The 26,987-nt window shown below is 42.8% G+C and overlaps 1 protein-coding gene across 1 annotated transcript in view; it reads left to right on the forward strand.

Moving 5' to 3' along the window:
* LOC135264924 (zinc finger matrin-type protein 4-like) overlaps positions 1-26,987 on the forward strand; it is an 87,527-nt gene that overhangs the window by 24,110 nt on the left and 36,430 nt on the right. The window contains exon 3 of the mRNA XM_064353952.1: positions 13,609-13,698. Coding sequence (XP_064210022.1) covers positions 13,609-13,698 — 90 coding nt within the window. The remainder of the gene's footprint in view (positions 1-13,608; positions 13,699-26,987) is intronic.

Below are 26,987 nucleotides of genomic sequence, written 5' to 3' on the forward strand. Positions count from 1 at the left end.
TGTATTGTTTTTTTCAAAGGAAAGTAAATGTTGAATTATTTTCCTACCCAAGAAGGTATTATGAGCACCTAACTCTATAATACCCACTTTTCCTCATCTTTTTCACTAGCTTACTCTTTAAGGTCAAGGAAGGTTGTTCATTAAGTGGTACAACAATTTTGTGGAATGTTCAGCAAAGCCTGACACTTTCATTTAATGTGACAACTCTACGATCACTGAAACTGTGCAAGGTATGTTTTGTAACAGAGAGGCTGAGGTATTCAGCTTCCTTGCTCAAGTTTCCTTCCATTGCATAGTTCCTATCCTGTTTATGCCACTTGGAGTCTGTCTATGTCACTGTCTATGTCTTTCTCAGGAGGCTGGACACGTGAATAGTAACCTCCGTGATGAAATAATCTTTGCAGCCATGTCACCCGCAATTTGCAAGTATTTAAAACTCTGCAGATAATGGAACCAGAATGGAACCAGAAGGTCAGAGCATATTACTCTCATCCTTGCATCGCTGAGTTGGCTCCTGATAAAATATTGGATTAAGTTGAAAGTCCTCTTACTGGACTATATGGGTTAGTCCCATTTTATTTGGCTGACTTACTCCAGCTCTATATTCCAGCCCATCCACTACGCTCTAGAGATACTGGCCAGTTGCCCATTCTCAGCATTTTTAAAAAGGCAGCGGGTGATAGGTCCTTCTCACATAGAGCTTGTACAGTGCTTTATGGAACCGTCTTCCTGCCATAGTCAGGGAATCAGAGACAGTCACTATTTTTATATCGCGCCTGAAAACACACTTTATATAGCCTTTCCTACACCTAACTTCCCCCACCAGCCTCAGTCTTTTACTGTAATAGACCCGGGAAATTTAATTTAGCCTGTTTCTCCCTGATTTCATTTTTATCAGTATTTGTGTGCTCATTCTCATTTACTGTTTTCTTTCCATCCTTGCTATCACTTTGTCTATTTAATACTGTTTTTTATTGCCTACACTCGCTAACTTTTTTCTGTTTGCCTCGTTTATTCTTATTTTTACCCCTTGATTTGTATAGTGTTTTGAGACCTTTGTTGTTAAGCCCACTTTAAACTGAAATAAACCTGTAATTGAAATGTGTTTATAGCATATCATGGCTTGCCATTATTTCTCCATTGTGGATGTGCTTAATTTAACTTTGTTTTAGACTGTTACTGGGGAAGAAGGAAGACGTTGTCAGTTGCCAGGCTGCTTTCTCAGATGCAGAGTCTCCGTTCCTTTTCGTAGCCTTGGCTAATGCCGAGCTTTTGTGCCTGGGTTTGGTATCGAATCCAAAGCCCAAACACACTGACTGTTTCTAAAACACGACCGGACGGGAGTCCATACTGGGACAGAATACAGTGCGTGGCTTTCCCTTTTCGTCAACATTTCCAAGGCCTATTTGAATAGCGTCTCATGTCAACTGCGTACTTGACTTGATTTCTTTATTTCCAGCGTTGTGTCCCCCTTGTTTCTCTGGTAATTGGCTCCCATTATGGTGATGGTCTCGAAAATGAGTTTGCGTTACACTTGAGAGCAGTGCTGAGTTATTGTTTATCTCTTTCACCGGTGTGTTCATCCGTGCTTTGTTTGCTTTCTAGGTTACTACCATTATGCCTGCATGCACTTCCCCCATGGGTGGAATTTGAAAGGGAAGAATTGAGTTGAGGCTGTAGATTTTCCAGATCAAACACCTGTGTTTGTCTCAGGGATTGAATTTTGGCATGTCAGTCTACATCCTCTGTAACATCCCAGATTTTCTGAGCCTACTGTAGATTCTACCTCGTGAGCAATTCCGCCGTGCATCTTGCATGTTCACATTTAAAATTCAGACTGGCATATGTTCAAATATGGAACGACAATGCTTTTAACATGTCAATATGCCTGTATGTGTGATGCATTTAACTCCTGTAGTTTTGAATTTAATAACACGCAAAAATTCACTTTGGTTTTTCATGTTTAGCTTCTGACCTCAAGCCCCCTCCTGGTCCCCCAGTGTGGGCCACAGTTAAGGACAACTGTTCTTAATGATCCATATCCCTTCTAATCCAACATCCATATGTCACACTGTGTGACCTCTGTCAGGTTGTACAGTGACCGTTTGGCCAATACCAGGGGCAAAGTTCATGGGCCACAGGGGCTTCACTTCCCCTGGACCACAGTGGGAGCCAGTTGAGTTTACAGGTGCTTAGACACCGAAATGAACCCACTTAACAGGCTCTTCCTATATCAAGAGGATTCGTTATAGATCGAGCCGCACTGTGGTATTTCCATTCCTCCCGCGTGTGTGAACCCTTCGACCTCTGCTATTGAGAGTAGCGTGTAACCCGCGAACTCTCTGTAGTTCCCATGCTGCCCCTGGCCCCTGCCCTGTGGCGGTCTCCAGTGTTTCTTTATCCTTTTACATATGAATGAGGAATGGAGATGGAAAATGGCAGGGCCGAAGGGATCAATGCTTCCCTTCAGCTACGGTAATGTCATCAACCTTGGGGGGCTGAACGTCCCCTTTAGACTAACATGTGTATGCTGGTCATGCCCCATTTGTTTGACCCAGCCTTCTCCTGGAGGACATCATCTACAACACTGACCTTCTCTCTAATTAATAAGTCCCCTGACCTCCTTGTGTCACCGAAGGCATCTGTATGCAAATTTTTATTATCCACTCACGTGGTACGCACATCTCATTCAGGCTGCGGTTCCTGGTCGGACACATCTGTTTCATCCCGTGGGAAGGAACAGTAACGACTTCATTAAAAAAATATCCAGTGGTATAAACGGTTTGATGAATGTTAGCGCTGCGAGCACTTCAAGGGTAATCGGCTAAGCAAACAACTAATTACGGAAAAAATACTGCGAGGGAGATGTTTACTCGTCATTTTCTGTAGAATATCTTTAATATCCTTTAGCCATCAGTAAATGTCTTCACTTCCCCCTGGGCAGCACCATCACCCTGTTTCTTCCCGTCAAATCCTGTGCGATGACAGCACACCAAACGCACAGAGTCCTGTCTGTTGATGTGCCTGTCTCTACAGGGGAGTATACAAGCACTGCTTCCAGGATCCCTACCCTTAGTGAATGTTAAACGAGAAAATAAAGGGATGCGAGATGCTTGCCGTTAATGGTCACGCTTTTATTTTTCTCTTTGCTGCAGAATGAGAGTGTTCTGCCGACTCCCGCCTTCCCAAACAGCAGCACTCTCAGTCCGCTGCCAGCCCTCAGTGCTCTTAGGCTCCCCATTTCAGGTGCTTAATTTTGAAAAGGGATGACACGGTAATAGATGTTTGTGATCGTCTTTGGTTGTGTCATTCTTGGAAAGTCGGGAACAATCGACGGAAGAATTACGAAAACAGTACAGTGGCACCATAGATGTATGTATTGTCGGGCTTTATCAACACTTTTCTCTCTCCAAATGGTCTTTTGTGGCAATTATGACATGCGGTTTGTCAGCTCCCATTGTCCAAAAGGGAAGAAAAGAAAGGCGCCACTTTTTCCGAAGTGGCATCCTCTGCGCTCGGAATGGGTTTGTCGCTTGTCACATGCTTTTTTCTTTCTTTCTTTTTTGTCTTCGCCCTGAAATTGAAGGGTAATTTGTGCCGTCACGTCAGCCTGTGTGTTTATCCTTTGTCAGAGAAAAAATGGGAGAAAAGTTCAGAATATCGCAATCTTTTTGGCGTAACACTGCAAAAAATTGAATTTAAGAAGTCGGTGCACCAAAGACCGTTGTGGCATTTGCTCATAGGCTGTTTGAAAACGTCTCTCCTGTGTGCTGCAGCCCTGCCTTCTGCAGGCAGTAGCTCATAATTAATTAGCCTCATAACGAAAGAAAATGTCTGTGATTTGGAGGCTTCACTCGCTCGTTTCTCATGTATCATTACCCCGGTGATGACCAGCGATGCTTTTTAATTGTTCCACTAAATCTGGCTGTCATTTTCAGGTCCGAGGAGCTGATGTATGCACAAACAGTTGATTGAGAACAGCTTTTTGGGAAAGTTTTTCGTGCTTTATTGGTGACTTTTTGGGGGAGGGGGGTAAGGGAGGGAGAGGTCTATTAAATTTAATTGTTATGCAAAAAGGAATAATGACACTTGAAAATTACCAGTGAATTAATCGACCAGTAAGTCAAATTTTGGATGAATGCTAATGAAATGGATTTATGTAATGAATAGTAAATCTAAATAATTTGTAAAGGTTTTTCATAAGTACCACATAACTTTCGCCATCATGTTATACACTTTTTCAAACCTAAACAAAATAATCAACAGCCGTGAATATAAACAATATATACATGTATATTAGTATATTAATCACAATTTTGATTGTGAATCAAATTGTGAATTTACACAATAAGACTGTGTGTGTGATCAATTATGATTCAACTCTTTAAAATGGCATTGAATAAAGGAAGTACATTTGCTTTTTTAAATTCCTTGAGCAGCGATGAAAGTTAGTACCGGCTTTAAATTATTATGACAAGAGAGAGACTGACTGGTAAATCAAGACGGACCAAAATAGCACGAGGCTTAGATTTGGCTCCCACCCAGATGAAATTCTTTCAAGATTCCAGCATGACTCTACTCATAATCTTTAGACTTCAGCAGGTTTTCAATTCAATATCAAATGAATGAAAGGCACCAAGCACTCGAGGCATTCCAGTCTCATCTGCCAAAGAAATTGTTTTTTTGTTTTTTTTATAGAAATTCTCAATCCCAACTTCGATAACAGGAATCTTAGAGGGCCAGTCGCTGGATTATCATTTTTCTATATTTGCATTTGTTGCTATTGTACTGTATCATATGCTTCAAAAAATCTTTCGTTATTCGTTAATGGTAGGGAAATTGTTAGATAGAATTTGAAATTCCACAAAGTAGAAATAGATGTGTTTACTGTGCATATTGAAGTATTGCATATTACCTCCTGAGTATATATATATATATTTCTGTACATAGTTAGTTCATGTTTGTTGTGTTGCCTTTGTACTCCTGCACATTGTATCCATGTCAGGTGTACCATGTAGGAATTGCAGCCATTTTATACATAGTCCCTCCAATTTAGGGGACCAACAGTAATTGTACAATTGGCTGCTCTGCAGTTCCTCGCCAGCTGTGTGTTGTTGCATCATTACACAAGAAAGTTCATCCACAAGAAAGCTTAAAAAAAAAGTCTGGAGTTGATTCTAGATATGCCGTATTGCCTGTTACTGTTGTCTTTCAACATGAGGACCAAAGAAGTGTCAATGCCAGTATAGCAGGCAATAATGGAATGGAAAAATTGGATTAAATTAATCAGAGACATAGCCAATACATTGGGTGAGTCAAAGGGCAGTCACATCTAAACAAAGTGCATTCAGATTCTGCTTAAAATAAAGATTATTCGAGTTTTGAAGAGCTCTCAAAAGGCAAAAATATAACCCTAATATTTTGGTTGCTAACTATATATCTAAATGGGCTTTTATTTGTTTTGTATACCAAGTTAAACCCTGCTCCCTCTATCTCTATGTCCATGGCTACACGGTTTGTATAATGCTTTAGGTTTGCTTTTTAAACTGTTTACTGCAGTTGGGTATAATACATTTCCTTTGTAGTTCCTTTATATCTTTGTTCTTTGTACTTAAAGCCATGGTACCTGTCAATATTTTCAGCTTCTGGTGAATCCAGATACCATGTGACTAAATGTTCCCCTTTTTACTCCTCAGGATTCCCTCTGAAAAGCGTTGAGAAGCTGAGTATTGTGCTGTATGATATACTACATGCATTTAATTGTATAATGTTTACTGTGTGTGTGCTTGGGCCTGCCACTATCCTGTTTCTGCTTTTCCGAAATGTGCCGTACATAAGAAGAAGAAGCTGATTGTCTTCTCCTTGAAATGAGTCTCAAATGGTGTTGCATTAATGACTTTCAGCTTTGCTGGGCCTGACAACGAATAGAAAGGACAGGACTCTGACGGAAGTGCCTTCCGGCACAGTGAGAACCACTCGATTGCCAGGGTGTTATGATATGTGTTAATAAGCTGTGTTTACGGTGGGGATGTACTTAGTGACTCATGTACTAGAGAGCGCAGTCAAATTAACTGCCTTAACAAATTCACCCCATCTGCTAAAACTCTTTTAAACTGCACCATGCTTAGATGCAGTCATTTTGTGTGTTTTTTTCCCCCAGTATTGGACTGCCAGTGGATTCTGCAGTAGTCCCTCAGTACTTCTTTCGCATGTTGGTCTGTATGGAGAATTTCCGCGATTGTGACGTTAAGCCCCAACACTTGCTCAAAGCAATCCACTTATCCACAGTTTCACACTGTCAGGTATTACACAAATGAGCTCTGTGTGAAAAGGATGCTGTGACAAGGAAAGATTCGCACACTACTCTCGAAATGTATTGTAATATAAATTATGGATCGTTATCCCGTGGTGGACTGTCAGAATGCTTGTGAAACCGAAGAGCATTGCTGAGCTTTATAATGCCGGCTACGGCTTAGTCTATTAAAACTGTATGGTGGTTTGTCTCAGAGATCAGGAGGGTTGACGTTGCATTGCCTTAACCAGTCGTTGAAACTTTGCCAGTCTTTTAAATAGGCTTTAAAGTTCTAAATAGGATTTTACCAATGGATATTCATTTTGCACATCACCCCTCAGATGTGCTTGTATCTTCTTTAGATGAGATAAACAGCAAACACCCCACAGCTCAGTGACCAACATTTCACAGATGTAGCCCCCCATCCCCGCCCCCCACCTTGTGCACTGAATGGCCTGTAGAGTATTATTTACATCTGCAGAAAATGGATGGTTTGAAAGGACATGGGAATAAGGAAAACGGAACAAGTGTGCATGCATGTGAGGGGAGCGGGGGGTGGGGGGGGGGGGGGGGGAGCAGGTACCGTTATTATATGACTGTTTCATAACCTAGCGTTGGCATGGTTTCATGGCAGATGACAGAACTGTCTGGTTTTCAGTAGGATAGCCAGGTGTCCTGAGGAGCATTCCTTCCACTGCTCCTTGCTGATATACGTATTTAAGCAGTGTTCAAATTTTTTTCCTGCCAAGTGCTCTTGGCCCTTAAAGCTCTTAAAGCCCACTCAGCAACATTTGCGTGCACAGAGTAAGGCTGTATTTCTTATAAGGAAGCTAAAAAGTCAGAAAGTAAAAAACTTGAGGGACAAAAACAAAACTGCCAGGGGTTTCAATCAAGAAGTGCTCTTGGAAGACCTGTTTTTAGAAACCCAACAATTTTGCATTCAGCACATCTCTTAACAAGCACATCTGCCAAGTTGTTGTGATTGACTAATTACTGTAGCATGGCTTGAAATATCTATTTTGCTCGTGGCAAATGTGAATGCTTGAAGAGTTTTTTTTCTCTCTCTCTTCACCAGTAGTGGTTCTGTACTGAAGTGTTTTGGAGTGTGAAGTTTCAGCTGAATAGCAGCTACTTGAAGCTATCGCTGAAGTTACTTATTTTTCATTATGAATTCATTAAAAATTCTCAGGGGCATGGCATTCTCCGTACGCTTGAATAAATTCAGGAAAATACATTTGCGGAAATCATCCTTATTCGCTGAGATAACCGATTGGAGAATGTCCTTTTATTTTAGATTGCATGGGAAATTGAATGAATGTTTGGAAATGGAAATGTTTGTAAATTGGATAAATGAGCCTTAGTATGGGCTGGTTGTGCCCCGTCGATAAACTCTCTCTCATATATTGTGCAGCCAAATTCCCCAAGAAGCACAGTGAGGTGTAGATTGGAATCTCGGAATGACAGGTCTGATTCATTGACCTAAGTCCAAATTGTACCTCTCACGTTTCCCTTCCTGCTTTTGGACCACTCACTCTTATTTTGCACATGCTGCTGCCTCCCTGTTGAATGTATTGTGTATTTGTGTGATTATATGTTTGGCTGAATTGAGCTGAATTGACAGTTTCATGATTTTTTTCCAATGGAAATGAAATGGTTGTTAGCCAAATCCGCTTAACTACGATACCGCCATGTGTTTAAATGTCTTACATTGTCCAATGTTCAGATTGGACATTTTTGATAATGCACAGTGCCACATGTTTCTGAACACATAGACTACATGGCCAAACATATGTGGACACCTGACATCCAACATCTCTTCCAAAATTATTAATATGGAGTTGGTCCACCCGTTGATGATATAGCAACATCCACTCTTCTGGGACGGCTTTATACTAGATGTTGGAGCATTGCTGCAGGGGTTTGCTTCCATTCAGCTAAAAGAGCATTAGTGATGATGGGTACTGATTGGGTGACAAGGCCTGGCTCACAGTTGGCTTTACATTAGATCCCAAAGGTGTTAGATGGGGTTGAGGTCAGGGCTCTCTACAGGCCAGTCAAATTCTCCCCCCAACTTGATGGGGAAGTACATAATTGTCTAGAACGTGATTGTATGCTGTAGCATTAGGATTTGCCTTCACTGGAACTAAGGGGCCTGGCCCAAACCATGAAAAACAGCCCCAGACCAAGGTGTGTCCATATACTTTCGGTCATACAGTGTAACTGAAACAAAAATAGTCAGAAACTAGGGTAAGAAATAATACATAGGCATATTTCCAGAATGTTTAATGAGTAAGAGCTTAGTTGAGTAGGGCGTTCTAAAAATATAAATACTATGAAATGTAGCATGCTATTGGTGATTAAAGTAAAACAGGATTATAAAGAAGTTGCATGGAAATCGCTAGAAACGGTGCTTTCTAATCTGTTATTCATTGAGCTGATGTGCTGGTATTGCCAGAAAGCTTGATTTTACTGTGCCATATTAGTTCTACTTTCTAAAAACCTTTTTTTCCAAGACAAAACACTCCTGTATTCAATATATCAGTTTTGATAATAAAACCTCTTGCACTAATACAGTTTTTACTATGTTTTTTTCAGACATCTCTAGGTTAAATCACTAATATAAATCAACAGTCATCATAGTGGTCCATAGTTGAATTCTGGTGTGGTATTTATTCCATATTTATTTCATAAATATTTGATGCAGATAAATTTAAAAAAAAATCTTTACACTGAACATGTCTGATGATCAACTCCAAAGTTAAGACACCTGAGTAGCCCTAACTTTGTCATTAGGCAAAGTTAATATTTGGTTCAGTTTTTAAACAAAGGGCACGAGACAGTGGCATGCAAAATCTGGCCTACAATGATGCAGTGTGGCCATGCATTAAATGAGTATTGATCTTTCCCTAGAAAGGAAGGAGAATAAATGATTCCAAGAAATGCAGTACACACACATACACACACGCACGCGCACACAGACACAGACGCATACACAAACGCACACACACACACACACACACACAGACCTTGCTTTATTGTGACATTCAGTAAATGAAGGGTATCCACTTTCCCCCTGAGAATGCAGTGAAAATCACATTGACAGGAAGGCTGTCAAAAGTTTGAACTTTTTCCCACATGTTCATTTCATATGATCAGTGATTAAAGGGAGAGGAGAGGAGAGATTCAGGAGACTACAAACCAACATATTTCCCTTGAGATGTGTGATTGAGGGAAGTAAAAAATGGATTGATATAAGAAAAAAAAAAAAGAACCGGTCTGAGATGAAAAGGAGTTCCTTCTTCCTCCTTCCTTATCTTTATATGTGCTCTATGGGTGCACAAAATGTTCTCTCCAAAATGCTGCTCCAGTAAGGGGTGGCTTGTTCTTGGCAGTTAGTTTGGTGGGGCATTAGCCATTATTACCTCCAGACTGTGAGGAGGGGTGCATTCTAACTGTGAGATCTGCATCTGCATTTCCAGTTTAATAAAAGAGAGCAGGGACTGTTCAGCGTGAGATGGAATATTATGGGACTGGAATTCTATATGAGCAATAACTGTCAAGACATAAGTCAAGCAAAATGAACGCTGGAAACAATAATGGGGGGAGACTGCAGGTAGTGCTGGTGGATTAAGCTCCTCTGCCTAGCGTCCCAGCATGCAAGGACGCAGCCCAAGTCACATCAATTAGTCCACCGCTGTTCTTAATTTCAGCATCCTGATGGCATGCTCTGCAGTAATCCATCCAAGCAACAGCCGGAGCAATTTGGCGCATAATTAAACTGAAAAAAAAGGACTTTGAAAACTGTCTGGGAAAGATAGACTTTTTCACTGAACATTCACAGAGGGATTTCTGTTTCTGTAATAGTCTGATATAAAGGTTAACTCTGTGCCCACTGATAACCTGATGCATGGCTGTCGGACATGAAATTTATACAAAACAACACGAAAGGCTGGGCAACTTGCCTTCTTATGGTGAGCTTTTTTGTCGGTACATTGTGAAATATGGAGTGGTCTGTTCAGAGAAATTCTGCAGAAAACACTGAGTGCTAAATCTTGGATCTCAAGATACTCAGCTACTGTGTTTTTATTTTTTTATTTTTAGTACTATATTGCAGTTACTGTGCCTATTACGGAACATCCATTGGCACTTGCCATTTTACTTGATCATGATCCCTTAATATTAATAAATGTTCTCAAAATGCAAAAAATTGGAATATTTTGGCTTCAACAGTCAGGAGATGGAATGTCGAGTGCTACGAATATGGAGCTGAATGTCCGTTGAGTCTAAAGAATCTGCGGCTAAACGACATTTTGTGTCCGCAGAGTTTTCCTGACCCACTCCCAAGTCTGGCAGGTAGCCTCTGACTTCACATAAATACCATCCTGCTGTATTCCTCATGGGCTGAAGTCAAAAAGGTTACGGGCCGGCACTAAATCATCGGCTGCTTAAAAAAACGGGACGGGCTGGCTCCTGTAGAGGCCTAATTAGGGCAGACATCTGAAAGTTGCCATGAGATGTGTGGATTGAATGCTGGCTCCTTCCCAGGCGTGTGGGCCAAAGAGAGAGCATCTTTTCAATTCTCGCTGTTAATATGGCAGATACGCAAAAAACGCTGGAGCTCGAGAGTTGCGTGCGTGGTGTGGCGATAGCCAAAACAAAATGTCGAAACTACACGGGGCTGCTGCAGAGCTGTGTCAGCTCATGCAAGCCTTGCACCTGGTATGGCCTGTACCCAGCTCTGGACACGCCAGTATGCGTTGGCATGCAGTGAGATGATGTATTTTTGTCATTTCCAGCTTCACAGTTCCACCCCATTGACAACAGTGTTACCAATCAATCTGCCCAGTGGTGGGGGTGTTCCAAGTGCAGTGTCCCTCTCCATCAGGGTGACTTCTCCCTGTGGACCCACTAGACTCAATCCTCCTGCCCTCCTTCACACCATCTAAATCCCAGAATATCCAAAAAACGGTTAATTAACCTGTTCTCCCCTGCTGCCATCTGAAAATAGATTCCCTATTGCCTCCCTGTCTGCTTCTCTGTATATTGTGCATGACATTTTTGGCCAATTTGGATGTCCCCCTTGCTCTGTTTACAGCAGAATATCACTACTTGCTAAAATAAAATGTACCCATTAGTGCCAGCATATTACTGCAGTGTCCAGTGTTCTCATTAGCAAAGGAAAAGGCTGCCTCCTAATTGAATCTACTTATAGTCATTCCAGAAAATTTCTATCAATTCAAGCATGTAGCTGCCACAATTATGGGATGTGGTGTGCCTGAATAAGTCATATAATCTGCAGAGGAATACTAAGAAATTGGCGAACACAATATGGAAATTATGGATCTGATATCAATAAATGATGTTTGGCTGCCCACATTGCCCAATAGCAATGTGATATCTCCCTGTTTTATGTTACAGCATAAATGCAAACTGCAACCAGGTTTCCTCACTTGTATAAGAAGTAGTATATGAGCAAATACATCAATTTGGAAAGAAATGTAAAAACTTTACTTGTCTTATAGAAAATATATACTTACTTTATTATTTACCAAAGAGCATGATTCTTGAGAGCCACTGAGTCTCAATATAGCTTTGTCTATGAGTTACTCGATAAAAATAAACTAAAAATAAATAATAATAAAGGTGTAGATGCCTATGATTTTTGCGTATGACATTTCCATTTAATTTATCACATCAGCAGCACATTGATTTGCTTATCTGGCACATGTGTGTTCCATCATCATGTCACCCCAACATGTCTACCATAATCTTAGTTTATCAGCCAATGCTGCTACATCTGTTTTACGCTATTATTGGACAATATGAATAGGACCCAGATGTCATCATGCATCCTTAGTAAGAAATGTCTGTTCCCTCTGTTGAATCACGATTCCACTAGAGCTATATTTCAGCTCCACTGTACTGCACTCAAACTGAAGAAAAAACTCCTATCCTATTAGCTGTAGTTTATTGATTCAAGAAGAGGAATAAAAGGAAATAGTTTCTCCTCTCAAAACTAAAAAATTGAAAAGGCTCCTGAATGATTGTTTCATTTTCCCTCTGCTGTTTGTTTCAGCTTCAGTACCCCGTCTGTTGCTCTCACAGAATTGAGCTTATTCATTTTTTTTGTTTTCTGAAGGCTTTGTGTATGTTCCAAAATACTAACAATAAAGGCAAAGGTAAAGGGTGAGCAATCTGTACCCAACTCTCGTGAGTGAGCTGACAGGACTCATCACTCTGAGGACTGCTTGTGCTCCTCCCTGCTGGACACGTGTCCGCACATTCAAACAGTGCAAGGTGCTTGCTGGGAGGAGGACAAAAAGAGGAGGAGAGAGGAGGTGAAGAATCCCAGCATCCCAAGTGAGGTCACCTCACTTGCACTTGAAAACCCCCACTCCACCACCATACCCCCGACCCCCTCTCCAGTCCTGCCTTTCCTGCCTCTCTGTGCCTGGTTTGCAGACTCCCTTCCCCTCCATTTGAAATGGCGTGATTTTGCAGTGGGGAAAAACATTCCGCCGTCTTCCTCGGCCGACGCTGCGCTGTCAGAGCTGGAGAGAAGTCGATTTTCCGATGCGTGGCTCCCGCTCGGTGAATGACAGCGCTTGTCATTATTCATCGGCTTTGGGGCGGGCTTGCCTCGCCTCGGGAGCAGTTTGCAGCGTGTCTGCTCTGAACACGGAAAGTTAACGCCGCTCCTGCTCCACACTGATGTGCACTTGTGTGTTCTGACATTGCATTTGCCACCGGTTGGTGAAGCCTGTCTGTCTGCCTGTCCGGCTGGCTGGCTGGCTGTTTGTCTGTGGGGACCGTAGTGTTATGGGAGTTATGCTGTAGGTGGCAGAGGCATTCTATCATCCACTCTGGTTCTCAAGTACACTGCAGCCCATTGTGGAATTTGAATATTTGACATGTGAAGAACATAAATGGTTCAATATTTTATACCAAACATGGTTAAAACAAAGGGATGCTTTAGAATGCATGAAAGTATAAGACACAGCATGCACATTCTTTACTGTCATGTGAATTAGTGTATGATTAGTTAATGCATTTGTGGAGGATTAAAGCAGGATTATTTCTTATTCAATCTGGAGTATATTATCTTTTCTGATTTCAAGATGACCCTATATTGTATGGAAATGTTCCTTTATATAAAATATTTAAAGCAAGTGCTGTTTTGTATATTATTTAACTTGCTTCAGATCCAGTGAAGTCTCGCTGCTATTCTTCTGTATTTGCCTGAACAATTGTAACAGTTACAGAATATGTCAGACTTTGTTCATCATATATATTCCTCTCTCTCCTTTGCTTCCTAGAGTCGGAAACATGCAAACAAAGTGCGGCTGTATTACATGTTGCATCCAGTGGATGGAGGCTGTCCTGCCAAGAAGCTCAGAACAGATAATGTAAGAACATTTTTGCAGTTTTCTTCTCTCTACATTTTACATCGCACAAACACTTATCTTCTGCGAGTAGTAGATAACACATAAATAATGCATTCGCTCAAATCAAGTTTTCCTCAGCTCCAGTTGTTTTTTTAAATGGATTTCTCTGCAATTGATTGCTATGGCTGCTATGTCTTTTCCAATGGAGCTCAAAGATGCGGAATGTCGGAATGGATTTCTATCAAGTCAGAATTATGCATTGCGAATTTGAGTTCTTTATTGTAAGCCACTGTAGACTTTCTCTCCTCTCATAGAGAGGAACGTAGTTATGTTCCGTATGTGGATCCCAGCCGATAAGCAGCCAGAATGCAAAGCGTGTGTAAAGCGAAAGTCTTAGGTAGTGTGCATTATGACAGTTTGAGCCTATTTGCTGAACGAAATAGTGAAGTCGGGAATCTGCCCATTCCGGAAGCATCCGAGTTTCGTGACTGACAGGATAATTCATTAAGGCAATATGGATTTGGCTTGCGTAGGAATCAGCTGCGCCCTTGGAGCCTGAATGGTCCCAATCTGCATTTCCCAGGATTCGAAGTGTGGGGGTTGAAGCATTTCATTATTTTGTGCTGCAAAGGTTTTTGTGCAGTGAGTTTGCTGCAAAAAGTGATGCCACTCCCAGATTTCAAAATAAGAGTTTTTTTAAGGGTTTCTATATGCTATGAGACAACAATTTCTCATATTATGAAGTTTTTTCCATGCACTGCTCCACCTGCTTTGTACGAGACCCGTTGTATACACAGGCCTGCGAAGTTCACCACTGAGGATTTTCCTTGACTGAAGCTGTACCTCAGGTGCATGTAGGTGTGCTTTGAAGCTTGCCTCGTGAGATCCCTCTGGCAGCGCTTTATCAATGAAATATCTTTGCTTTTAAGATGAAATGCATCCCTTGATAGTTACTGCACTCATGCATCTCAAGGTGCACAATGATGTCTGCTTCAGATATTACACCTGCTTTCTCTCCTTGGATCTTCCTCTCTTGACACACTTGGTTTGTTTTTTTTATTTTTATTTTTATTTCAAGGCTATAGAGAGGTCAAGGCTCATGGTCTGTAGGGGGCTATAATTGTGTGTGTGTGTGTGTGTGTGTGTGTGTGTGTTGGGGGGGGCGCGGATGACTCTGTTAGTCATGTCGGGTTGCGTGGGCCGACTGCTTGAGCGAGGGGCTCAGCTTTAATTAATCTCTGCTTGCCATCTATCAATTTGGGAGGTGTCACACCGGCTTGATAAGGCCTCACAAACACAGTGATCAGAGGGGAGATTTCCACCGGCCTCCTTCTATCCACTTCATCTGGAGTATCAGAGAGAGTGATTAGAGTTCATCACAGGGAGACACAGAGAAATCCTTTCCTGTCGATAGTTGGGGTCACAGGCCAAATAAGAAAAAGCAATTACCTTTTCTACTTTTTTTTCCTTATTTGTCTACTTCTAAACACCGCATACTCTTTCCTGCAACTTTTTTTTTGTCATTTGAGGAGTGCAACACTCATGACTTGTTAGCAAATTGCAACTAATAATAATTTGAAAAGTTGAAAAGTATGTTTTGACCACTGCTTAATTTGGTTTTAGTTACTTTTTCACACGTCTGGCTGTCTATGTAAATCACAAACAAACAGATACTCCACATATTTTGAAGTTCTTTCTTTCTGGTTGGCTTGTCAAGGCTGAACCAACCAGGTGTCCTAGTTTCAATGCATTTCCCATTTAACTATCACTACTCTGCATATGGGTGTGTCCTTTTCCCTGAACGACACATCATTTTTAAATTAGTTTTTTATTTGTGCGCATAAAGTCATTCAATGAAGTCGGTCCGTGGCTTCATGGAAGTTTTTATTTTTAAATGGCTTTCCTTGTTATGACTGCATGACCTGCGCTTGGAGGATTAGCATAAATACTTTTTATTTCTGTTCATGCGCTCTTCAGGTTCGCTCCAAATCAGCACTTTTCCAAACGGGGAGGCTTGGGGGGGGGGGGGGGGGGGAATTAAGAGGAAGGCGGAAGCAATTATTTTTCCAGTACGCTACTTTTTAGGACGGTTTAAAGATCGATCGCGCGACGGTCGGGGGGGGGGGAACTCGGCGTGTTCCGCGCGTTTCCCGGTCACGCTTCCTCAGCCCTGGCACGGACGGCGGCGCGGCGGCTCGCTGTGGCAGCTGTTGTGTTTCCACGCTCGGCGCCCAACCCGGGATCGGGAAGCCGGCGGTGCGTCTGAACGGCCATCGATCCTGCGAAAGCAGCCGCACCAGCGCACCTCCACCCGCTGTCTCTTACGGCGGGAGCCCGAATGCGCTTTTTCACTGGGACAGGGCACGCAAGCTCTTGCGCATTACTTTTCACGAAGGGGCGGAGCTGAGAAAAGTTCCGATGTGTCCACCAAAGCTTTATGGATACCAATTCCATCGATGTAGTTTGATTTATTCTTTTTTTTTTTTTGTTTTATCTTTTGGAAATTTATGCTCGTATAGGACGTATGTTATTTTTATTCGAGATGCTAGCTCAGTTTTTATGGGGCTGCTGTTTGCAGGATGCATTGCTTTTCCCTCACCGGGAACATGGTGACAAATGCTGTCGTTGCACTCCCACACAATGCTGCCATTGAGTACCTGACATGTCCACACAGCACTGACCAGCTTATTGCCTTGCAGCTCTGTCTGCAGTGGAGTCTGTGACACCGTGTGCTGTTCTGACGAATTTAGAAATGCTTGAATATTGAATTTTCTTGGAGGAAACAACATTTGTTTTTGTTTTTTTTATTTCTTGCAATGTCCCAGGGCCAGGTTCTCTATTTTGGGAGAATGGCACAGGGAGATTGATTTATTTCTGTCTGTCACATTCAATAATAAGGAACCAAATGCTGAAAGATGTGTACTGTCAAGCACTGCTGTAGCCACCTTGTGGCTATTAAATAATGTTAGCCATGCAAAACGACATTGCAAAACACTAATTGACCATTATTAGATAGCACCAAGGGCATAATTTATGGAGAGATAGGGGGCTCTCGGGTCCCTGCATTTCAACCCCCCTAATATTCAAACTGAAGTTACACCCTTGGAAAGCACTGTTGCAGTGCATGAGATTTTATGGCAAATTCCTATAGTAAAATGTAAGGTTTAGATCACAGCTGCAGTCCAATTAGCCTGTTGTAACCAAGTTGCCCATGCAGAGGCTTCGCTAGTCTCACAGGTAGTCTCAAGGTAACTCGGTTTCCCGGGCATGAGTCTCAATGCCCACAACAGGCTGGGTGCCAGTGTGATGAGCTGCTGTACCTCAGTAGGCAGTGTAGCGTGGAGCAGCAGCATGGAGGAACATTACCCCTTCCATCTGTTCTGTACAAATCAGCCAATGCCATTGGTTACTAATAGGTACATGGCCCCCCAAGGACACTTAAAATCTCCCCCAGCTTCTGAGGCTGTAACTCGATGCATAAGCCATTAGAGTGGATACAATTAGCGACTGGGGAAGACTTTTGCACTGATTAAATACCCCCTCTGCGCCCCACTTCTGTTTAATTAGCAGCGTTTAAATCAACCCCGTGCCTCAACTTTCCAGGGACGGGAGAGCTCTCGTTTCAGTGCCACCGAAAGTGCAGGGCATGCTCACATTATCCGCCTGGATCTTTGAGTTACTGCACATAACAGCACTTCCGAACAGGTCCTGGAAGTCTCGCTGCTGGCAGACATGCCCTGTTTTCCATTAAACACTTGTGGGTCGAAACCTTTTTTCAATTATCGCTTTCTAAATCTAGGGGCCTGGAGAAAATCTTGGGTTGTATTTCAGTCTTCTGCCACCACGGGGTCACTAATGCCTATTATTTCAATCCACATGTCAAGCGATCATTCGGTTAATTGTGCCGGTCCTCTCAGTTAACACTAAAACACAGCATGTATTTTTTCTTTCCTTTGGGGATATAAAATATTGAATAATGAAAACAGTCAATTTAAAATGTGTTGCCCTGCTGTACTACAATGTAAAATACAAAGTGTTTTCCAAAATATGATTTAGAAAATATGCTTTTGTTAAAAATCTGGTGGAAAGAAAAAGAAATAAAATAACAAACATTCTCACCTATTTGAGCCAGGAGGCACCAGGTGGTTATATTTTTGCAGTAGTAGGGGTTGAATTGATTAATTGCGCCATTTAACATGCAAACACTAAAACGTGTCGCTTGGCCAATACTGGTACTGAAAAACCACAGCCATTGTATTGTTAATCATTCAGTTACCACTTGATCAGGAGGATGAGAAGAACGACAGTACAAAGTTTATTTGTTGACAGTTATCATTTATAGGACCCAGTGTAGTTAGTTAGTTCTGCGTACACAATTGTGGGCCCTATCTATATTAGAAACTCAGTGGTCTCTTTTTGGTTGTTAGCTGTAATGCGCAACTAGGCAACAGCATGAGTGTCAGAGGGAGCTTGTTTGTGTTGCATTGATTTATGCAACATTAATTAATAAGTATTACATTAATTGCTGCTGGTATATCATGTTCTTTTTTGCTGAATGCACAATTGGGGCGGTCTTCTTTAAAGCAGTGTTTCTCCTACCCTGCTGCGGTTGCCTGTCAATGTATATGCTGTGACTCACTGATACAGCAAGACCAGGCCAGAGCAAGTGCATGCCTGCAAGGCGGTCTAAAAATACGGGAGAGCGCCCCTGGGGGTGACACGAAGCGTAGCGCCAAGCCCCTCATGCGCCTGACTCTGGCCGCGCTGATGCGCAATGACAAGTGTGAGGCTAATCCAGCCGCGGTTGTCGCGGTAACCTGTTCCCGTGACAGCGCAGACGATGGCGCATCACAATGAATTCCACAGCCCTTTATCATTTCCGCACAGACCCCCCTCTCACCCCCCCCCTCCCCCTACATGTTGTTCCAGACGCCCATAGCGCTGTAAATCTTCTACGGGAGGCAGGAAGTAACAGCGACGCCCTGAATGCTCTCCATAACGCGATTAATGTAATTAACAATCTGCCTGACGAGGCGGAGCCGGGGGCCATGTGCTGGTGCATGGTGGTGAGTGAAGCAGAGCAGAACACTGGGGATGCGGACCTCCAATTATGTCACTTTTTACAGAGCCTCCTCCTCTCCGGTTGGCTATATGGTGGACCTGTCACAGCCTGCACTTTAATATCCGTCTCCTCGAGAACATAGAAGACACATCCATGGTCAGGCTGTTCTGTTTGTATCGACACATATTCTGGAGAATAATAATAATAAAAATAATAAACAAATCTTCTTAGCTTTTCTCTGATAGGCAACTTGCTTTAAATCTTCTTTAGTGAGTGTTCATCTGACTGTACGTCTCTAAGCAGACATGGACCTGATGGTTAAAGCTGAACCACGATGGATGTGCTTGAAACACTCAAAAGGACTGCAGACAATTAACCGTCTTGGGGCAATTGTTTGGAGAGTTTAGAAAGGCATTTTGCATCTCGTCATCAGTTTTGGGTTGAGTTGCCATGGTGAGGACTGAGATGGGCCCTACATGGGGTGCAGACAGTGCTGAGATTCTCTGACCCTGAATTGTGGCAATTAATCTGGTGCCTGTGCCTCTGCGCCCCCCTCCCCCCCCCCCTCCCCTGCACTGCCCCCTCATCATAAGTTTAAACAGCAGGGGAGCTGACAGCCAGCAGCCTGAAAAGGTGATACCTCCTGAATGGCTGGTTCACACCCCCCCATACCCACACTGCCTACCTACCAGATCTTCCCTCTGTAATTATTATCACTCTGTAGGCCAATTTGCAGTAGTACCAATTTGCAGGAACAAAACCTTCCTGTTTATATAACGTTTTGTCTTACACGGCTTTTGAGCTACTTAACTCACCCCCCCTCCCTTTTCTCCCCTGCAATCTCTTTAAAAACAGATCTTATAACAATTCGTGAATATAAGATTACTCTAATTAAAATGAAGCAGGGAAGATAAATCAAGAAGTTTTCAGCTGAGAAGAGTTTTATCCATTAGTAAAGATGTTTTTTGGTTGTTTATGCATAATTTAATCTTCCGTCCAAAAAAAAACCCCTCCACATCTCTCGCAGTCCCACCGGCTTACTGGCTTTTAGACGTACCTATCTTTATTTCATAAATCAGTGGCTAGACGTGTATACCATAATTTAAAAAGTGTTCCATCAAGAAATGTGCAATCATCGGGCCATTTTCTATTCTATAATGTGCTATAGCATCAGCTTTATTGTATTGTACTGTTGCTGAAGTGCTCTCATTTCGTAGCTTCAAAGACATAACTTGGCTTACAGGAAGATCGAATATCATTTTGTAGCATCATTACCGCAGTATCAGTTCTGTGGCACCATTGCAGATATTTTCATTACCTTGCCTGCAAGGTAACAACAGTCCAGAATAGTGCTTTTATTTGTGCAACAATATGCCCATCTCTCAACAGTTCAACTGCAGCCTGTAGATTACTGACCAAAACTGAAATGGAAACAGTGCAGAATTACTAGGAGGGGCTTTGCTGTTTGATACACGAACAGTATTTTGTACGTTCTTTAAAGTTTCATGTGTTCCTCACGTGTAGAGGGTAAATGGGTTAGTGTAACCCAGATAACTTTGTGACTCCTTCCTCAAGTAGACAAGGGGTGAGTCTTTACTGGAGATTTTGACCAATAGGAGTTGCGCTTGTACAAGTTGGTGCAGTTAATTAATATCGTGATAACATATTCGCTTTTTTTTGTTTTAGAATATTATAAATAGTATATTCTGTGACTCTCACAGAACAGCATGGTTGAATTGATGAAGAGATTAGTCTTTCATTCTGTTCTTTTGAGGATTAGTTCTGTGGAATTAATTTTGCGGCACAGATATTCTAAAAGCATTCATTATTTGTGGACAAAAATGCTCATTTGTAAACTCAATATGCTTCATTGCTGTCTGAATTGCAATCATATTTATTATTCATTGCATTTCCAGACTAGTAGCAGTAGGCCAGGCAACTCTGTAGCTTTGATATCTTCCTGTCACTTATTTGTATTTTTCTATTAAACTGAGATTGCTTTTGCAAGATGAGCCCAGTTTGAGATACCACACACATTCTAAATCTACCTCTATCATAGAAAAAAATGAAAAGCATAGAAAAATCTATCTATCTATCTATCTGTCTATCTACCTATCTGTCTGTCTGTCTGTCTATCTATCAATCAGTCGGTCTGTCTGTCTGTCTGTCAATTTATCTACCTGTCTGAATATATGTGAATGGATATTGTCAAGTTAAATATTGACCATATATTAATTGTGAATTGTTGTTGTATATCACAGTCACAGATAGGAGCATCCCTGTCAGTTGCATGGGCCAGAAGCAGAGTGGTGTCACACTCTGGTAGAGTGCAGCAGAGCATTGGGTTGCAGGGTGCCCCAGCCCCAACACACAAACACACACACTCTTCACCTAAATAACAGGCACGTCCCAACTCTGTGTCCCCTGAGGACAGGGCAGCACCGCTAACTGAGCACTTATCAAAGGGGTGATTACACAGACAGGACTCCTGAATCATTCTGTGAGCCACAGGGCAGGCTGACCCCGCCTCACCCTTCCGTTCCTGTTTGGGGCAGGGGTGACTTCACCCAATTAAGGACCCACAGTTCCCCGCTATCAGTAATACGCATGCGGATACTGATAGTACAAAGTCCGTGCAGGTTGTTTTAAATGTAGACTGTCAAGTTTGATTTATTTTTCAGAGGAATATTTTTGTTTCCTTGCAGGCAGCTCACTTTGATGTTGAAGTGCTCGTTGCTGTGTGCACTGTCAAGCGGTATTTATTCACTGTCAAGTATTTGTATGTGCATGTCATGTCTACCAGAGTGCCTTTGTGTACTTGTGTTTTTTTTTGTTGTTTTGGATTGTGGGATCCCACTGCACTAATGGATTGTAAGTACAGTACATTGATTTGAAATGGCACAGGTGGAGGGTACTAGCATGATTGAACATGAAAGTGACTGCAGTCTTATGCTCGGAGGCCTTGACTGCTCCTGCAGCAGTGTGAAACAGACTGCACACACATCTGTTAGTCTGAGGGCCGCTCTGAATGAGCGAGGAGGCTCCATTGGCAGTGGAGAGATGTGAGTGAGGGGGGGTGGTGGGGCAGGGAGGGGGACAAATCAAAAGAGGCACTCTAACCCCCCGGCACTTCCATTTTTCCTTGGGGTGCGACCATCGCTTGTTTCATTTTCAAGGTCAGCATCTCAAAGGAGTCCTTGGAGAAAATTAATGATTTTATGGCAATCTTTATGGCAATGGCAATAAAATGACATGTTAGATGGAACAGGTGCCGATGACACAGACTGTCGTCCATCACAAATTCCTCATTCCTCATTCCTCTGCCCATTGCCAGATGGGCCGTCCAACTGAAGCAATGAAGCAATGAAGCTGGCCGTGATTAATTAAAAAAGATTTCAGTTTATAGATCCGTAATGGCGAAGCCATCTCTTAAAAAATCCCAGTTGTAAAAAAAGCTATTTTCTCACATAGTGCATAAGTCATTCTGTGTGTTCCAGATTGAGAAACCCACACACAGCTTGTTCGCGTGAACTGCGAGAAACAAAAAGAGAGACTTTATTGGAAGGGTGGTCGAAAAATACCGAAATATAAATGCTAAAAATGCTAAATAATCAGTGAGGAAAATGATAAATTAGGCATTGGTCTGCATCAATATTGCATATGCAGAGCAGGGCTTGACAGTGTAAGGGATCCAGCTGGTGCATCACATGACCTTGACCGGTGGCTGCCAGGGTGTGGTTCAGCAGCGGATTAGTGCCTTTGGCTGAGGAGGTCTGGTCCATCATGCTCTAACAGGCATTACAGTGGCACAGGTGGGCCCTACACATGCCAACTCAGGACCTGGACCCAGTGCCTGTCATTGTTTTAAATATGCAGGGAGGATTATGTAAGGCTTGACTGGCTCTGCGAAGCTTCACGTGTCTGGGAGTTTGGAGGGAGGCATGCAGCGGACGAGGGATAGGAGTGAGCTAAGCGTGGGTGAGCTCGAGGTTTTTGAAACGTGGAGAGAAAAATGGATTCGTCCCTGAACTTATGAATTTTCAATAAAGCGCTCGTCACGCACTCTGACACAAAAGAGAGAGCTTTTTTTTTCTTTTTCTTTGTGTGTGATGGTCATCCGTATCTGCATGGTTTCCAGCCCTCTTTCGGATTGCCCTTTCAGCCATACCCTCACGGCTATTCTAAGCAGGCCTTAATGAACCGCCGCTTTAAAAGTAAAAGGTTACATTTGGGGATGGCTGAGCTGAGGTGTTCCGCCGCTCCCCGTTTTTAAAAATATCCTCTCACCCTCGCTCCCCGTATTAATGCAGCCCCCGAGAACAATAGGTGGTTCTTCGTGTATCTCCTCAGGATAATGAGCTGTTTCGAGCAGCCTGCCGCGCGAGGAGGTGCGGAGGGATGAGGTGGTGTAGCGCGCCCGCTTCGCGGCGTCTCAGGGTGCGAAGGAGAAAAGGCGTCGCGCAGCCTCTCCTCCCCGCTACGACACCCGTGCGAACGGCTCCCTGGCACGACTCACCTGCATTGCGGTGGCTGAGCCAGAACCGCGCGTGCTAATGCTTTCAGATGACGCCGAGAGCTAATCTGTATCGGTCTCTGTTCTCGCCGCTTCCTACATTTATAATTAGATTTCATGCGATATTTTGTTCTCTCTCTTTCTCTTCTGAATAAATCATGGGTCCTGGGGTGTTTCGCAGCGAAAGATGGTTATGGTTGAGCGGGGGTGAGGGGTTGCAATGTAATGGGAAATAATAATTTGAAATGCAGTTAATCTAAATAGCTAACTGTGCCCCTATAACATAAGGAATATTTATACTAAGTATACAATGTGGTTTTTAAATTATTTAAGCTGCTGTTTAATAGTGTTTTTGACCTTGCAGCATCATTCACACACGTACATTCCCAAAGGTATCCTTGAGTTGCCCCCATTTAACTTTTCAGTTAAAAATGAATAGAGCCAGAGCAGTATTCAGGACAGTCGCTTTCTGGGGCACTGGCACAACTACAGTCACAGAACTGTATCATGTGGCCCTGTTTGATTCAAGAGGGAACCCCTCCCCAGGCTCACTGGCACCTCTTTTACTCTTAGCACATTAATGAAAAATTGGCATTGAAGGAGCAGCATCTTTAGCATTGTGACTGAGAAACAAATAAATGCAATCACCTAGAAACATTTTGGGGTCACTATTGTGTGTAATTTGCCGAAACACGGACACAAAAACTTTTGAGGAAAAAAAGTATAGTGCTGTCTCGGCTGCTGGAATTGTGCTTTTCTCGCATGGAATTGTTGGTAGTTGCAGCTGTCAAGAGAGCATAAATTTGAAAACCCAGAAAAAATCCAAGGCAAGGCTTTTTGTTAAAAAGAAAAAGGTGTTTGGCACTCTTCACTAGCTCAAACAAACAGTAGCGGCACAAAACCGCAGGGTAAATCTTTACCTCTGAGTGGAGGTTCTCATCCTGGAAGCACACACTCGGAGGTAGAGCTGCCTGTCATCCCATTCATTGAGCTGGGAGTTGAGAGACGCTCTGAATGCTCGTCTGTATATTTGTCAGGTCAATTTCCTTCCTGAAGTCAAATATAGTACTTTCCTCTCTCTCCCTCTCTTTCCCTCTGTCCCAGGCCTCTTTAAAAGCTGGTTTATTTATGGTGCGAAACCCAATGTGCTAGAGCAGTATAGTTTTTGCCCCGCTTGAAGAATTTCTGCCATCAGTTTTTTTGCATTGGCATTTTAAGATTGGTAAGCATTTTTTTCTTTGCAGAGTACAGCAATTTCCAATTGATTTCTTTTGTGCTTCTCCTTACGTTAATTTAACATGAAATGCCAATGCATTGCGAGTAATGACAATTCATATGGCCAATTGCTTGCTCATCTAATTAACTAACCAGCTAAGCTGGTATTCAGAATCTGCCGTTTCATCACTGAAGACAAAGACCTCAGATTGTCTTCTCTTGTTAAAGAGATTGAGATGGCGGTTACAAATCATGATGCCTTTACAGAAGCAATTAGGTAATTATAGCTGGGCTCAATGAGCTCCTACAACAAGCTATTTTGTCTCTAGACACTGTATTCATATTGTTTTTCTTATCAGAGATTCAGGTGGCAAACCCGCATGCCACGCACTGGGGTTTATGTTTTCCTTCTGCCTTAGGCAAGTACTTCTGCATCACGGTTGTGTAGGGTCAAATCGGGTAATGGGCGAGAGGTGAAAGCACTCCTGAATTTTGTGCTCGGGCTGTTGCACCGTCCCAGACACGGCCCGCTACGGTATTAGACTCCGGCGTCCCGTTCTATATTAAGCGCAAATTTTCCCTCTCAGCCACTCTTCCGCTCCGCTGTCCTACTTCCTTCATCCGCCCTTGGGGGAGATGAGCAGGAGTTGAGTGCGTTTCCTGGCCCAGAAGAAACCGGCGCTCTCTCAATGCTATAGCGGAATCGGGGCTCTCTCCAAATCCCCCGGTGCACAAGCCGTTGCCAAGGCTAATCGGGGCTCCCGCGCTAATGGAGATCGTAAAACGGACCGCGATGTTTACATCAGCGGACGAGTGCAATCCAGCAACACATCGTACATCTTCTTTTATAGCGCGGGTGTACAAGCAGGCGAGAGTTGTGCTTTCACTCAGATTTTCTTGGGCAACGATGAGCATGTGCGGGGCTGACACTGACAGTAAAGTAAATTTTCTGCTTGCAAATCAAAATGTTTTTTTATGTTATGGTTAAGATGAATGAGAAATAGGAAGGCCTTTGCGGAAATACAGCAAATCTCTCTGGGTTACAGATTTGTAAAATGCACCGCACTGTAATTATTCTCAGCGCAGTTTCAGGATTTGGAATGCCTAACTATATGTGTTCTGGAGATTAGATCAGTTGTGCTCCAGAAGAGTTATGAGTTTTCTGGGAAGGCAAATATAATACCAATTGGTGACAGAAAATGTGTAGATTTGTGCTTTCCCTATTATTCACATTTTTTTTTAAGTTTAAAAGTTGAAAATGTGCCAAGAAACATCAAACTGACCTGAGAAAGTTAATAAATAAAGTTAAACTTCGGTTTCACTTTCTCAAAAGGAAAAGTAGGTAGATGCTATGCTCCGCCAAGAACCACCCAAAATAGATGTATTAAAGTTTCAGTCTGTGACAGACTCATTCCTCACTTCCCTTTACCATCTGTCATCATGTGATAGCACTATTGTTTTAGGTGAAATCTTACACACTCTCTCCTGGCAGATGACTGTAAGCAATGTCCATTCTGCCCGAGACAGCCTGGCTGAGTCATTCTGTGCAGTCACTTCAGCCCAAATTTAATATCAGCTGATTATTCATTCCCGGTCTCCTGGTTCCCTGGAATTGATATTTTCTCCCATTTTGGCACTCAAGGCCAAGGGAGGAGGTGTGGTGGGGGAGGTCACATAGCTCCCTGATACAGTACCTCTGATTGGATTTTTGTTATTTATTTCATTATCGGCCAGACACCCCCACGGACCTCTGCATACAGATGTAGGGAGATGAGACAGTGTGTGGTTCAGCCCCGGTGAAGAAGCTGGCACGGGGACAGCGGGTGCTTTTGGGACTGCGAAGGACGGAATAAGGTCATGAGAAAAGGACGGACTGTGTCACCGAATGAGTCATTTCTGCCGCGTTCAGGCGAGTGTCAGACCCTGCCCTCAGCGCCGGGCAGTGGGGATTCAAAAATCTCAGCTTAGCACAGCAGCTTTCAAAGGGAGCGCAGATGCTTCCGCAGTTTCTAAGCAGCAAGGTGCATTGCTTCTCGGCTTCTGCGTACGCTGCGGGGAGCTAATGTTCTTATAACGCGCACACTACATTCTGCGGTTTTTTTCTTTCAAGCATGTCTGCATATATTACAGTAATGCAATAGTGTGGCCATGCCACATGAGAAAACCTGTTTAATTCACTACGCGTGACTTGAAGCTTTGTGAATTAAAGCTGAATCGGTGAGTCAAAGAGAAATCGCTTTCAACCAAGAAAATGTTGTATTTTGTGCACACACAATATGGCTGGTATGACATAAAGCCCTGCCAACTGCTAATTGAGATTTATTGCAGTGAATTGCTTTTGCAAGATGTAAACATTGAATGAGTAACAGAAGAGAACTGGCAGTCGCGGTGTTTTTTCCATACCGTACGCATGGTGGCCACAAACCTACCGTCTATCTACAAGGGAGGACAAACTGTATTATTTGCACTGTTGTTGTGGACAATGACTATGACCAAAAAGTGTACCTGATTTGAGCAATT

Source organism: Anguilla rostrata, chromosome 10 (assembly GCF_018555375.3).
Source record: "Anguilla rostrata isolate EN2019 chromosome 10, ASM1855537v3, whole genome shotgun sequence".
NCBI classification, from domain to species: domain Eukaryota; kingdom Metazoa; phylum Chordata; class Actinopteri; order Anguilliformes; family Anguillidae; genus Anguilla; species Anguilla rostrata.